This window comes from Phocoena sinus, chromosome 10, assembly GCF_008692025.1.
Source record: "Phocoena sinus isolate mPhoSin1 chromosome 10, mPhoSin1.pri, whole genome shotgun sequence".
NCBI classification, from domain to species: Eukaryota; Metazoa; Chordata; class Mammalia; order Artiodactyla; family Phocoenidae; genus Phocoena; species Phocoena sinus.
In genome coordinates this window covers 27,984,907-27,998,372 of record NC_045772.1, presented here as the reverse complement: position 1 = coordinate 27,998,372, position 13,466 = coordinate 27,984,907, and the positions used below count along the sequence as shown (strand labels likewise).

Sequence of the window (13,466 nt, the reverse complement as noted above, 5' to 3'; positions counted from 1 at the left end):
TAAACTAGTAGAAACAGAGATGAACCTTTAAAGCATCCATTTTGTGTACTGAGTTATCAGAACATCTCACCAAAACCTAAGAGATGATTCCCACGTTTTTCTGGGTAGCATTAGAGATTGATGCAAATGACATAAAAATCAAGAATCTAATCTCTTTACTTCCTGATCATCAAAAGAATGTATTACTGAAAAATGACTTCCTTTTCAATTTAAAGCAACTCCTAAGGAATATGTGGATGGTGGCCAATAGAGATAATAAGCCCCCAACCTAAAGATTGGTGACATGGGTTCATGTGCCCCTATTTCAGGAATCTACACTCAACCACACCTGGGGGTCATCAGGCCGATGCAATCTCTGAGTCTCAAGTTTGGTCAGGCTATTGAAGTTGCATATGGTGGGGTGGTTTCCAGTATAAAAACAAAGTCCTTTCAGCCCTAAAGTCCTGTGACTCTGTCTTAAAAGAATGCTCAACATTTTATTGCATTTTATAGATTTCTCCTTGAACGATGGGGGGAAAAGGAGGCTGAAACAGGGCAATATCACCATAAGGTAGCAATAGTACACCAGCCTTTCAGTTGGAACATCATTTACTCATCTGCATAAATATAAATATTCATCCTGTGCATTCTCAAGAGAAGGAGAATTAAAGCAGGACAAATTCTGTTCGGCTCATTTGAAAAGCAGGTTTTGTAAAGCACTCCATTGATCTGTCAGTAGTTACTCAAAGTACTAATATATCTTCTTTAATTTCACCCACCAGAATCCAAAGAGCCAAGATGGCCTTTCTCCAAGAGAGGAGTGGTGAGTGTTGTGCATTGTCATTTTTGTTTTAATTAAGCCTCCGGTAGCTAGGAAAGTAAGAAATGGCTAAAGAGCCTCTTCATCCTACTTTATCTTTTCATGACAGCAGATAGCACATGAAGTTTAAATTGTATCATCACATTCATAGTAGTGGATACAGAACTTGCCAAATGATGCCACTTTGTGCAGTGATACAGTGCTAATTGCCAGTGGTTAATGAGCTCTGCAAGAAAACAAAGCAATCCTAATATTGCAGTGCCTTACAGCTCCAAATTTATAACTTGACACAGTGTGGGAAACAGCTCACTCGATGAAGAAAACTTGCACAAGCGTATGCCCCAGTTTGCAGTCTGTGCCCAGTATACTGGGAACATTGAAAAATTAATGAGATATTACAGAAACAGATTCCACAAATACACTTCTATTTCTGGGAAAGCCAGTTGGATTAGACCTAGCGGGTTTTCTTTAAATTCATTCTTGCACCCTCAATTATTGAAGAGTTATAAATTGAAATCAGTAGTGCCTGATTCTTTCCTGCCTAGGTCAGGAGTTAGCCACAGTGAAGCCTTTCTCGCAAGCATGCTGGGGGCAGAGGGAAGGAGTGTTCCTCGCTTCTGGAGTGAGGAGGAAGACACACTGACTGTGTTCTCCCCACAGTACCTACACACCACAGCCAGCAGCACCAGGAGGGCCTTATGAGTAGTTACTGCACTTCTTTCTGTTAAAAATCTGCCCACATGGCCTCTGCAGTTGGCCACCAATTATCGACATCTACCTTGGAGGTTCTGTGGATGCACACACATTGATACTTAACTACTGTAGCTAAATTAAAAGTCCTCTGAGGTTTCAATCCCAGCTGCTCCATGTACTTGCCCTGTGACCTTGGTCAAATGAATCCATGTCTCTCTCAGCTTCAAGTCCTTCCTGTAAAAAGTAGATGGTAATAGTGGCAGCCTCTTAGGATGGTTGTGACAAGTGAGTCAAATAATGCGAGTGAAGCTCACCCCGGAGCTGGGCACCTGAGACAGTCGTTACTGGCCATATTATTGTTAGTGTTGTTCATAACCAGGGCTTGGAAAACTGTGTTCCCATAATCAAGTATAGGAGTGACTTTCACATTATTTTTTCAAGGGTTAAAAAGTTGTGTGAATGTCTTACTCCCCTTGGGCTGCTGTAAAATACCACAGACTGGGTGGCTGAAACAACCAGTATTATTTCTCACATATCTGGAGGCTGGGAAGTCCAGGATCGGGGTGCCAGCATGGTCGGGTTTTGGTGAGAGCTCTTTTCCTGGCTTAACCGATGGCCATCTTCTCTCTGCGTCCTCACGTGGTGTAGAGAGAGCTCTGGTGTCTCTTCCTCATCTTATAAGGGTACTAATCTCATTGTGAGGGCCCCACCCTCATGACCTCATCTATGTGTAATTACTTTCCAGTGGGTTCACCTCCAAATACCATTGTGGGGTTAGGGCTTTAACATATGGATTTTTTGGGGGGGAAAGAAACATTCAGTCCATAGGGACACAGTCTAAATATTACAAGTTTCAAATCATAAACCGTTAGTAAAACTATGATACCATTGTCACCAAGGCTGTTGCTCACCAATCTTCCTCATTTTGCCACTCTTTAGGGACATGATTTGACTGTTTTCCTGGCAGGCCTGAGACAGGGCCTGTGGTGCAGCCTCTCCTGGGATCCTTCCTTCCTTCCACCCTCCCTTCCTTCCTTGTTTAATATCTTTATTGGAGTATAATTGCTTTACAATGTTGTGTTACTTTCTGCTGTACAACAAAGTAAATCAGCTATACATATATCCCCATATCCCCTCCCTCTTGTGTCTCCCTCCCACCCTCCCTATCCCACCCCTCTAGGTGGTCACAAAGCACTGAGCTGATCTCCCTGTGCTATGCAGCTGCTTCCTACTAGCTATCTATTATACATTTGGTAGTGTATATATGTCAGTGCTACTCTCTCACTTCATCCCAGCTTCCCCCTCCCCACTGCATCCTCAAGTCTGTTCTCCACATCTGCGTCTTTATTCCTAGGTTCATCAGTACCGTTTTTTTAGCTTCCATATATGTGCGTTAGCATCTGGTATTTGTTTGTCTCTTTCTGCCTTACTTCACTCCGTATGACAGACTCTAGGTCCATCCACCTCATTACAAATAACTCAGTTTCATTCCTTTTTATGGCTGAGTAATATTCCATTGTATATATGTGCCACATTCATCTGTTGATGGACACTTAGGTTGCTTCCATGTCCTGGCTATTGTAAATAGAGCTGCAATGAACATTTTGGTACATGACTGTTTTTGAATTATGTTTTTCTCAGAGTATATGCCCAGTAGTGGGATTACTGGGTCGTATGGTAGTTCTATTTTTAGTTTTTTAAGGAACCTCCATACCGTTCTCCGTAGTGGCTGTATCAATGTACATTCCCACCAACAGTGCAGGAGGGTTCCCTTTTCTCCACACCCTCTCCAGCATTTATTGTTTGTAGATTTTTGATGATGGCCATTCTAACTGGTGTGAGATGATATCTCATTGTAGTTTTGACTTGCATTTCTCTAATGATTAATGATGTTGAGCATCTTTACACATCTTTCATGTGTTTGTTGGTAATCTGTATATCTTCTTTGGAGAAATGTCTGTTTAGGTGTTCTGCCCATTTTTGTATTGGGTTGTTTGGTTTTTTTGATATTGAGCTGCATGAGCTGCTTGTATATTTTTCCTTCCTCATTTAAATGAAAGCAGGGTCAGTTGTCAGTCAGGTCTAGGGTCTCGGGCGAAGCAGCATATCCCACCAGCTTGCCAATTCAGGGTCAACCACTACAGAATCCATATATTCTCATACAGTCAGCCCTCTGTGTCTGTACATTCTGCATCCTTGAATTCAACCAACTACAAATGAAAAATATTTGAAAAAAAATTCCAGAAATTTCCAAAAAGCAAAACTTGAATTTGCCATCCACCAGCAACAATTTACACAGAATTTACATTGCGTTATGTATTACAAGTAATCTAGAGATGATTTAAACTGTATGGGAGGATGTGTGTGGATTATATGTAAATCCATTTTATAAATTGGACTTGAACATCTGAGGATTTTGGTATCCAAAGAGGTCCTGGAACCAATCCCACTAGGATACTGAGGGACGACTGTATATCCATTTTACTCCAGTTCCGTGTCACCAGTGCCTACTACAAATTTCCATTCCACAGGCCTCTTAGTTATTAAATTTGAGGCCCCAGAGTTAACCTTGGCTTCTTTTCTTTATCCTCCATATCCTCTCAGATACCCTTCACATCTTCTCATTGCGTCTCCTAGCCAATGCCACCATAGTGGAAGCAGCACAGGTTCCAACAAAGGGTCTGTAACTCTAATGAGTTAATGTTTCCTCCAAGAGGACTGTCCCCTCCCTTCTCACTAGCATATCCACCAAGCACTTTGGCCAGGAGGTCATTCAGACCCTTGGAAAGCCACGGTGATTGTCCTTCAAGACAGAGGGCTGGCGCCCCCTTTCCCACAGCTCCAGTGCCTCCTCCATTGCCTCAGCTTCTTTATTTTCCAACTGGCTGCTGATTTTTAATTTCCACAACATGCAGTCACTGTGGTTTCAGACATCAACAAAAGGCATACGTCCCAGCTGCTGTGTAGGTCCCCGGCCAGCTCCAGGATTCCTTTGCTACTGTGAAGCCTATAAGTCTCTAGTAAGTTTCTTCTTTCAGTGCTATAACCCTAGCAGAGAAGTCAGCCACAGCCCTTTAGCACTTTCTGAACCGATTGCGGGGTCTCCTTTCAGACACACAGGGAGCTGCCTCCCCACAACGGATAAGCTGTGCCTTCTCTGGCTCGTTAACCTAAAGTCGGAAAACGCCCACCAAACTGCTTAGATCCACACCAGCGTCATGTGCCCTGAGGCAGTAGAAGAAGTTGAAAAATGATTTGTGCTAAATATTCATTTGAAATGCAGCCAAGTTGACTTTAGAAAGCCTCACACTTCCTTATTTGATAGCTTCTTCCTGGTTTAGTTGGTAAAATGAGCTCTTTAAGCAGGTAATTCATGACATTGCACCAGGATGTTGAATGAGTTAGAAAAAATTGAAAGGTCATGATAAAGTTTAGAAGCAAGTTACAAAAGGATGTCTAAATATGACACCATTAAAAATTAATTATAAATACAATCAGAAAAAGGTTTTCAGTAGTTACCCCGAGGGGAGGAAGGGGCGGTGGAGATTACAGGTAACTTGGTGTAACTTTTTTCTTTGTGGTTTTGTTTCTCAGATTTTCTATAATAACCATATATTACCTTTGTAATCCAATTTTTTTTTTTTTTTTTTTTTTTTTTTTTTTTTTTTTTTGCGGTAGGCGGGCCTCTCACTGTTGTGGCCTCTCCCATTGCGGAGTGCAGGCTCAGCAGCCATGGCTCACGGGCCCACCCGCTCCATGGCATGCAGGATCCTCCCGGACAGGGGCACGAACCCACGTCCCCTGCATCGGCAGGCGGACTCTCAACCACTGTGCCACCAGGGAAGCCCTGTAATCCAATTTTTTAACTAATATTATTTAAAATAAAAATTATAACAAAAATGAGTCAGAGGTTCCATCCTAAGGAAACTAGAGTTTCTAGCATATCCTGGTATTCTCCAGCTGCGAATTATCGTGTTAAGAAGTTCCTTTAACACTCTGGGCTTTATTTAGTCATCTACTAAGTGAGGGGTTGAACTAAGACATCCAAGGCCCCTTCTCATGGTAAGCTTCTATGATCCAACATTTGGAAAAGTTAGAATATGAGGACTCTTAAGACCACAAGGTATGTGCTAGACTGAAATCCATCTATTTGCTATAGGAGTGTTCTGAGCTCTGTCTTTTTTTTTTTTCCTATTAGTAAAATGAGAGATTTGCATCACACATCCTCACCAGCCTCTCTCCTCCATGTCTGACATTCTGAGGTCCTGTGGGTCAGACTATGGCTCAGAAATGGTGTCTCAGCTGTTAGTGACTCATAGACAAAATGTGCAGTCTGTTCTCATGCATGTTGGACAATGAACCAAAGATGCCGAGGCTACCAAAGGTGTGTTGTTAAAAGATTGAAAATCCTGTTTCTAACAATCTTTAAGGAGGGCAAAGACAAACACAAGCACATATCTGCCTCTCCTCTTTGAAGATTACAGACTTCAGGGACTATGAGTTCCACAGACTGAAGGTATCTCATGCATTGTTTTCTGTGTGGCATAGCTTTTTTTGTTGTTTCAGCCATTATTTTAAGTTGTCAGATTATTGGCTTGTTCATAATAACAGCAAAGTGCAGGAGAGAAGCCCAGACCTGGGCAGACCGAGGTCTGCTCTCTCTAAAGCAGGGGTCACCAACCCTACCAGTCCGAGGCCCGTTAGGAACTGGGCCACGCAGCAGGCAGTGAGCAGCGGGCGAGCGAGCGAAGCTTCATCTGCCCCTCCCCATCGCTCGCATTACCTCCTGAGCCATCCCCCTGCCCTGCCCTCTGTAGAAAAATTGTCTACCACGAAATCGGTCCCTGGTGCCGGAAAGGTTGGGGACCGCTGCTCTAAAGCACACTGAAATCTCAGGAAAGTCATTTCACCTTAAGTAAGGTAATGGACGTGAGCCCACTTTGTAGACCATGAAGCCCTGTACAAATGTTAATAGTGGTTACAACCATTCCTATCTCTGGGCCTTAGTTTCCTCATTTACAAAACAAGTTGGTTTTGATAAGACAATTTCTGAAGGTCTCTTAAAAACTTTAAGTCTCTTATTTCATGATTCTTCAGTAATTAATTTCAACAAGTTTTACCAGTGGAACCTCGATCAGACTTCCCAGTTCTGGGTTTGGGGTTCTTTTGGTGGGTTGTTTGTTTTTTTTTTTTGCAAAAAACTGAAAAGGACTTATGAAATTCGCAAGCATAGTTCAAAACATCAATTTGAATTCGTTTTCCTTTTAAACTAAAAATAGCATGTCCATCCCATGCGTGGGAGGAATTGATACCCCAAAGCCATGCAGAGAGAACGGTGGTTTAGATAACTCTACCCAGAGGGATGTCTGGGGCTTGCAGTGAGAAATCATGATTTGGGGGATTGCTTGTTCCTGCTGTACTGCAAGTCAGAGGAAGGGTGAACAGGTCAACCCATCGAAATGTTTTGTTCTCCCTTTTCTCCCACATACAGGATAAGACCTGGAATGAAGTCGTGGAAGCACATCAAAAACTTCCTACTAATCAATTAGACCTGAGAAAGCAGCAAGAGGCTGTGTGGGAACTCTTCACGAGTGAATGCACTTATTTCTTGGACCATTTATTAGTTCTTAAGATGGTAATGCTGGCTTTAATTTTTGTAGTAGGTGGAAAACACTGCTTCTTTAGGGACTTGTTTCTCTCTTCCATGCTGAAGGAAGGAAGGAAGTATGGGGTGGGCTCCCCTCTTTCAGAGGATCTTAAGGAAATTTTGTTTATTTTTGGTTATCTGCAACTTGGTTTCTCTTCATTCTTTTCTTAAACATAGCCTCTTAGGATTGGGTGAGACCTTCCAGCTCCCCATGTGATGTCTGAATCTCTTCTGCCTGATTCTCACCCTGTGCTTACATACTCCTCAAGTCAGGGAGCTCACAGCCACCCTCAAGGCAACCATCCCACCTTCGTTCAGCTTCCTCTTTTGGCTCTTATACTCCCTTATGAACAGTGCCAGACAAATGCTTTTTATCAGCTACGGAGCCACAGATTTTCAGGGCAACCATCCACGTGTAACATGGGGGTGGGTGGGGAGGGGTGGATTATACGGTGTGTTCTTAGACCACAGACGAGGATGGGCCACATTGCTCCAAAGGTTGCCTCTGCCCATAAGCATTTTTGAATCCTGGCTGCTCCCTTACACAGGAAAAGGCACTGTGTTGGGAGACACGAGTTCAAGTCCTGGATCTGCCTCTGACTTGCCATGTGAACTTAGGAACGTCTAGTCCTCCATTCCATAAAACAGAAGTTGGCGCATGCTTTCTGTAAATGTCCAGATAGTAAATATTTTAGGCTTTGCCAGCCATGTGGTCTTTATTGCAGCTACTCAACTCCTCCATTGCAGTGCAAAAGAAGCCACAGATAATTTGTAAAGAAATGTGTGTGGCTGTATTACAGTTACCTTATTCACACAAATGGGTAGCAGACCTGATTTATCCCACAGGCTGTCATTTGACAATTCCTGTTCTAAGCTATAAAAGAGAGATGACAGTACTATCTCTGACTGTCTGATAACATCTGATCATTGAGATGATCAGATTAGTTTCCTTTGAAATCTATCAAGTGCTATACAGATGCTCTTTTCTGTAAGTAATATTTATTGTGACAGTCATACTGCTAAGAACTTTAGCAAAATTTAAACCACAAGGACACTCAGAAAGTTAAAACTTAGAGACTGTCTCAGGATACAGAAAACTAGCTTAAGTAAGGATCTTACTGACCCATGTGACTGTAAAGTCCAGAATTGAGACAGAATTCAAGGTTGGTTTGATCAAGGGGATCAAAAGCAAGGACAAAATTTCTTTTCATCCCTCATCCCTGCCTTCCACAATATCAGTGTCATCCTGTGTCTGGCTTCTGTTGGAGTCACAGAGTGACTGCTGTCCTTGAGGCCACGGAGAGAGTGAGAAATAGAAGGGAGAGAGAGAGAATCTCAGTGCACTCATAGCCAAAGTCTTGATTGTCATTCTGATTGGACTGGCTTAAGTCACATGCCCACTTCTGAGCCAGCTACCCAGATAAGGAAGGAAAGTGCTCATTGGCTTAAGATGATCACATTCAAGTTATGAGGAAGAGTAGATGCTGAGGTGAAAACTGGGATGATATTAGGGAAGGGGGGGCACTGAAGCTGAGTGGTACCCAATAGATGTTCACTGCAGAGCACTCATCCTGTGAGCTCTGCTACCTCCCTTGCCCTAATAGACAGTACAGAACTTTCCATCCCACTATAAGCTACATAAGCTTTTTAAACTAGCATTTTTCTGCTTAAAAGAAAGCCAAGTTGAGTTTATTTTCAAATGCCCCGGTGTATTTAAAGTATATAAGTACCTCTCTTTACACAATCAATATGAATTTCCCAAAGTTGCTTGTAAATTGGAACTTTGTAACTCAAATAATAAATTCACTGAAAGACTCAATGTTTTTTTTAAATGGCAAAAATTTCTATAAAGAAAATAATCTTATAACACAGAGATGATTTTTTCTAAATTTTCCCAATTTATCTGAACTAATGATTTCTGTTTCTTACAATTACATGTTTTAGATGCCTGGATATTGACAGATTTCCAGACAACTGATGCTTCCTGGACTGGGGGAAACTCTGAGCCAGTGGTTCTCAAAGTGTGATCCCTGGACCAGTAGCATCAGAATCACTTGGGAACTTGTTAGAAACCCATATTCTCAGACCCCATCAGAGACCTACTGAATCAGAAAGACTTGGGGTAGGTCCTGCTAACCTCCAGTTTAACAAGGCCTCTAGATGATTCTGATGCAAGTTCAAGAACCACTTACTGCATTAATTAAGAAATATGGAAATGGGAATTGGAGAACGCTGGTGGTCTAAAGTCCAGTCTTTTCACACCTACAGTTCTTGAAATATTTGGTCCCTTTGAATGCTTCATCATATTTATACAAAGTATTCCTGTTTCAATAAATTGATCTCTCTTTAGTTTATAAAATGAGAGGCAGGTATTCTGCGAGGATTAACTTGCTATAGTTTTTCTCTTGTAGGAAAACATCAAATCAAGTAATGACATAAAGCCTCTCTTAGTGTTTTCATTAATATTTAATGGCTTTATCCACATCTAAACATCTTACCAGTTATCAGGTATTAACTCATTAGTTCTCTATTTTTAATTTCCTGAAAGTAAAGGACATTTGGGTCTTTCACAGAGAAAGGAATAAATAAGAACTCAGTATGAATGTTGTTTTGGTCTCAAGTAAGTGCTGTTGGCAAGAAGAGGACCTTGGCGATTTCTTTGGCACTGGGAGCAGAGAAAGCCCATCTGAACAGATTATGTTCAACAGGAGTGTCGTTAGGGCTCACAAAGCAGCAGCAGCTCCATACAGAAGAGCACCTCTCCCGTATGTTCTGTGGGGGCTTAAATGTCATCATTCGTGTTTAGCACACCTCTTAACGATTGAAAATACTGATCTCCAAGTGGTTTTGTAAAATTATACTCGGGAGGTTTATGTTTAATGTTCTTGCAAAGGGCAAATATCAAAATTGAAAAACAAAGTAATGTGCTTTTTTTTTTTTTAAGATCTTCATGAATACATTAAAATACCTACAGACTCATGAATATCTCCTGGATGTGGATTTATGGAGACTTTTTGCAAACCTGGAGGAGTTAAGTCAGGTGAGCCAAAGTAGGAAGATTCCAGTAGCCATGTGTTAAACTCCACCAGAGGACAATGAAAATTCATGCTTAGTCTACTGGCTTGTATTCCATATTGGAACGTGGAATATGGTTTCTTCCATATTTCATCCCCATTTAATCTTATGGTCGGGAGTTCAGGTTAATAAGGAAACCTACACATCCATTGGTATCTTTCCAATAGATGGCAGTTATTAGTTAGCCTTCAGTAACATTTTAAAAAGTTCTTCCATGGCTATTTAAGTAAGTAAACATAGGGCTCACTTCAGCAGGACATGTACTAAAATTGGAGCGATAAAAGGATTAGCATGGCTCCTATGCAAGGATGACACAAAAATTTGGGCAATGTTCCATATTTTCTCTAGAATACAAGCTCTGAACACCTTCTAGAATATGCTCAGGAACCCATCTTGTTCACTGCTGTATCCAGAAGACCTTGAACAGTGCCGAGTACGTGGGAGGTCTCAATAAGTAATGTTGAATGCATGAATTTCCTCAATAAATGATGTTAAATACAAAAAAAAAATTCCTAAGATCTCCGTCATCACCATAAATGTCTATTCTCGAATGTTCTTTCTCACATATATTATAAATAAATAATATCTTTCCTCTAAAAAAAGGAAGTGAGGTACCAACAAGAATTCATTTATAAGAAAAACTTATAAGAAAATATATATTGGAAAGTAGAGGAAAATAAATCTTTGAATTTTGCCAGGAGATAAATTTGAAATGGAAAATATCTGTGAGAATGACATTTGAAGTTCATCAGATTTTTATTTCTTACCCCTGGAAGTATACCTACTCTTGTTTTCTTTCTCTCTGGCCCTAGACAAGCTTTGGTTTTGTGAACAGTCTTTTCCACATCTTCAAGGACTATGTCGACACTTCTGAGACTTTACCATCGTTGGATTTCATTTCTGTGCTCACAAAGGTAAAATCCATATGGGAGATCTCAGCTTCTATGTGAAAAATTCACCTACCTCTCAGGATAGTTGTTTATATCTCCTTAATCGTTGTTATTGTTGTTCCTGGGAAGGTTCCACCTGCACCCTCCCACAAGGGAACTATCCCTTTCCCCACCAATCAGCATTTTCAGAAATAACTTGCAGAATCTGTTTCTCCATTGTCATCTCTCCTGTGTGGGTTTTATTAAGACAAAAATCTGCATGCATGGAAAAGCCATTTTCAAGTCTGGTTTTCAAATGACTTCAATTTAAAGCTGTATTCATGGCAGTAGTTTGTGTAGGCTAATTACATGGTTCAGTTGTTCTTCTAACAAAAGTGCTAGGCTCTCTGAAAGGAACAAAATAAACCTTCAAATCCATTAACACCCTTAATAAGACTTCTGTGTATGAAAGGAGGAGAAAAGAGGAAAACCTGTACCCGTGGTCTGGTAAATGCTATTTTTTTTCTTAAGTAGGTATTTGAACCTCTTCCCCTACTTTGAGCTTTTTAATTCAGTCCCTATCTATTCTCATTTAGCAAGATTTAAATTGTTACAGTCCACTTAAAAAAATATAGATTGAGGTTTATTGAGCACTTACTAAGTACTTATGTGTGGGACTGATACCCTGTGCACAGTAATGTGCAGAATTAGACACGCCCCCTGCTTTGGGGGAGTCTTCAGTCTAGTGGGGAAGAAGTTAATCCAATGATGACACTAATGATTATATAATCAAATTGAGATCAATGCTGGGGAAAAAAGGAACATAGATATTATGAAGGAAAACTTCTAGGTTGGGGCATATGCTGAAGTAGTTTACAGACAGGAAATTCTTCCTGGGGCGATGATGCTTGAGGTGAGATATGAAGAAAAAGGACAGTTTAACAAGGCAAAACAAGCAAAAATTAGGTACAAAGTGGGGAGATCTTTCAGTGGCCTTCGAAAGCCGATTAGAATAAGAAAAGCTTTGAAAAACAAGAGAAAGAATGTAAAGTGTTGGGAATTACCTAAAATCTCACACACTCTCAATTCCTTTAGAGTCAGAAATTATCTTTTTTTTTAGGACCATCACATTTTTTGTTTTTGTTAGACAAAGGGGCAGAGCCCTTAGTAAGTTACATAATGGACATGAATATTTGGATGTGTATTGGTTCAAGGTCTGAAGTCCCCTTGGTTTTCTTGATAATTTCTTTACTCCATCAAAGGCTAGGACAACTGGCGGGCTTTGCTCCACTTGGCTCTATCCATCTCCTTGGATCAGTGCACTAGCCTGGTCATCCTCTTCTCATGGTAATGGGTGGAAGCACAAAAGAGCATAAACACCCATTATATTGGGTGTTTCATTTTGTGGCTCTTGCTTGGGACATAGAAGCTGGTGGCAAACATATCTGGGAATACTCATCTAAAGCCTGACATCTTGCTTGGGACATTAGCACCAAGACCTGGCATCCTAGAATTTATTTTTAATGTACTTTTTAGTAAATAGTCTGGAGAAATATCAACTTCTCATCAAAACACATAAGTTGTCTTAGTCTGCTCAGTCTGCTATAATGAAGTGCCACAGACTGGGTAGCTTATAAGCAACAGAAATCAATTTCTCACAGTTCTGGAGGGTGGAAGTCTGAGATCAGGGTGGTGCCCAGGTCATGTGAAGGCCCTCTTCCAGTCAAAGACCTCTTACTGTATCCTTTGCATAGTGGAAGGGGCTAGACAGCTGTCTGGAGCCTATTTTATAAGGGCATTAATCTCATTTATGGGGGCTCCACCTTTATGACCTAATCATCTCCTAAAGGGCCCACCTCCTAAAACTGTCACATTGGGGGTTAGGATTCAACATGTGAATTTGAGGGGAACACACATATTCAGACTATAGCGTAAGTGCGCTTACAGCCTACTACAGCATAGACTCTTTGCTGAAAGTCAATAATACCCACATAGGAATGCTTCCTGTTACATTACAGATGTGTAAAGATGGGCTATAAAAGTTTTTCGTAAATTTAAAAAGGCCTACATGAGTCAGGTTAATTTCAGTTATACCACAGGAACAAACTCCAAATCTCAGTGGCTTGGTTTCATATCTCACTTATGCTCTGCTCCTACTTTGTCCTCGCTCTGGCACCGCTGCTGAGGGAGCACCCACCACCTGGAATGTTGCCAGTCTCAAGGGCAAAGACGTAAGAGACTGAGGCAGAGCTCTTACTGACTCTTCAAGTTTCTGGCATGTCTGTTCACATTTCATCGGCCTAAGAAAGTCGCATGGCCAAGCTTACCCTCAGTGGAGTGAGCATATATATTCCTCCCCAGGAAAGGGAACTAGATGAGCAGT

The 13,466-nt window shown here is 41.2% G+C and overlaps 1 protein-coding gene and 1 non-coding gene across 2 annotated transcripts in view; both read left to right on the top strand.

Annotated features, from left to right (window-relative positions):
• The window catches only part of PLEKHG7 (pleckstrin homology and RhoGEF domain containing G7), a 95,979-nt gene that overhangs the window by 20,972 nt on the left and 61,541 nt on the right, over positions 1-13,466 (top strand). The window contains 6 exon segments of the mRNA XM_032646926.1: positions 762-802; positions 5,926-5,947; positions 5,950-6,008; positions 6,984-7,127; positions 10,084-10,179; positions 11,027-11,128. Of these exon segments, the coding sequence (XP_032502817.1) occupies positions 762-802; positions 5,926-5,947; positions 5,950-6,008; positions 6,984-7,127; positions 10,084-10,179; positions 11,027-11,128 (464 nt within the window).
• Positions 10,456-10,557, top strand: LOC116761385. The gene has a single exon (XR_004351960.1). It is a non-coding gene; the product is annotated as a U6 spliceosomal RNA (small nuclear RNA).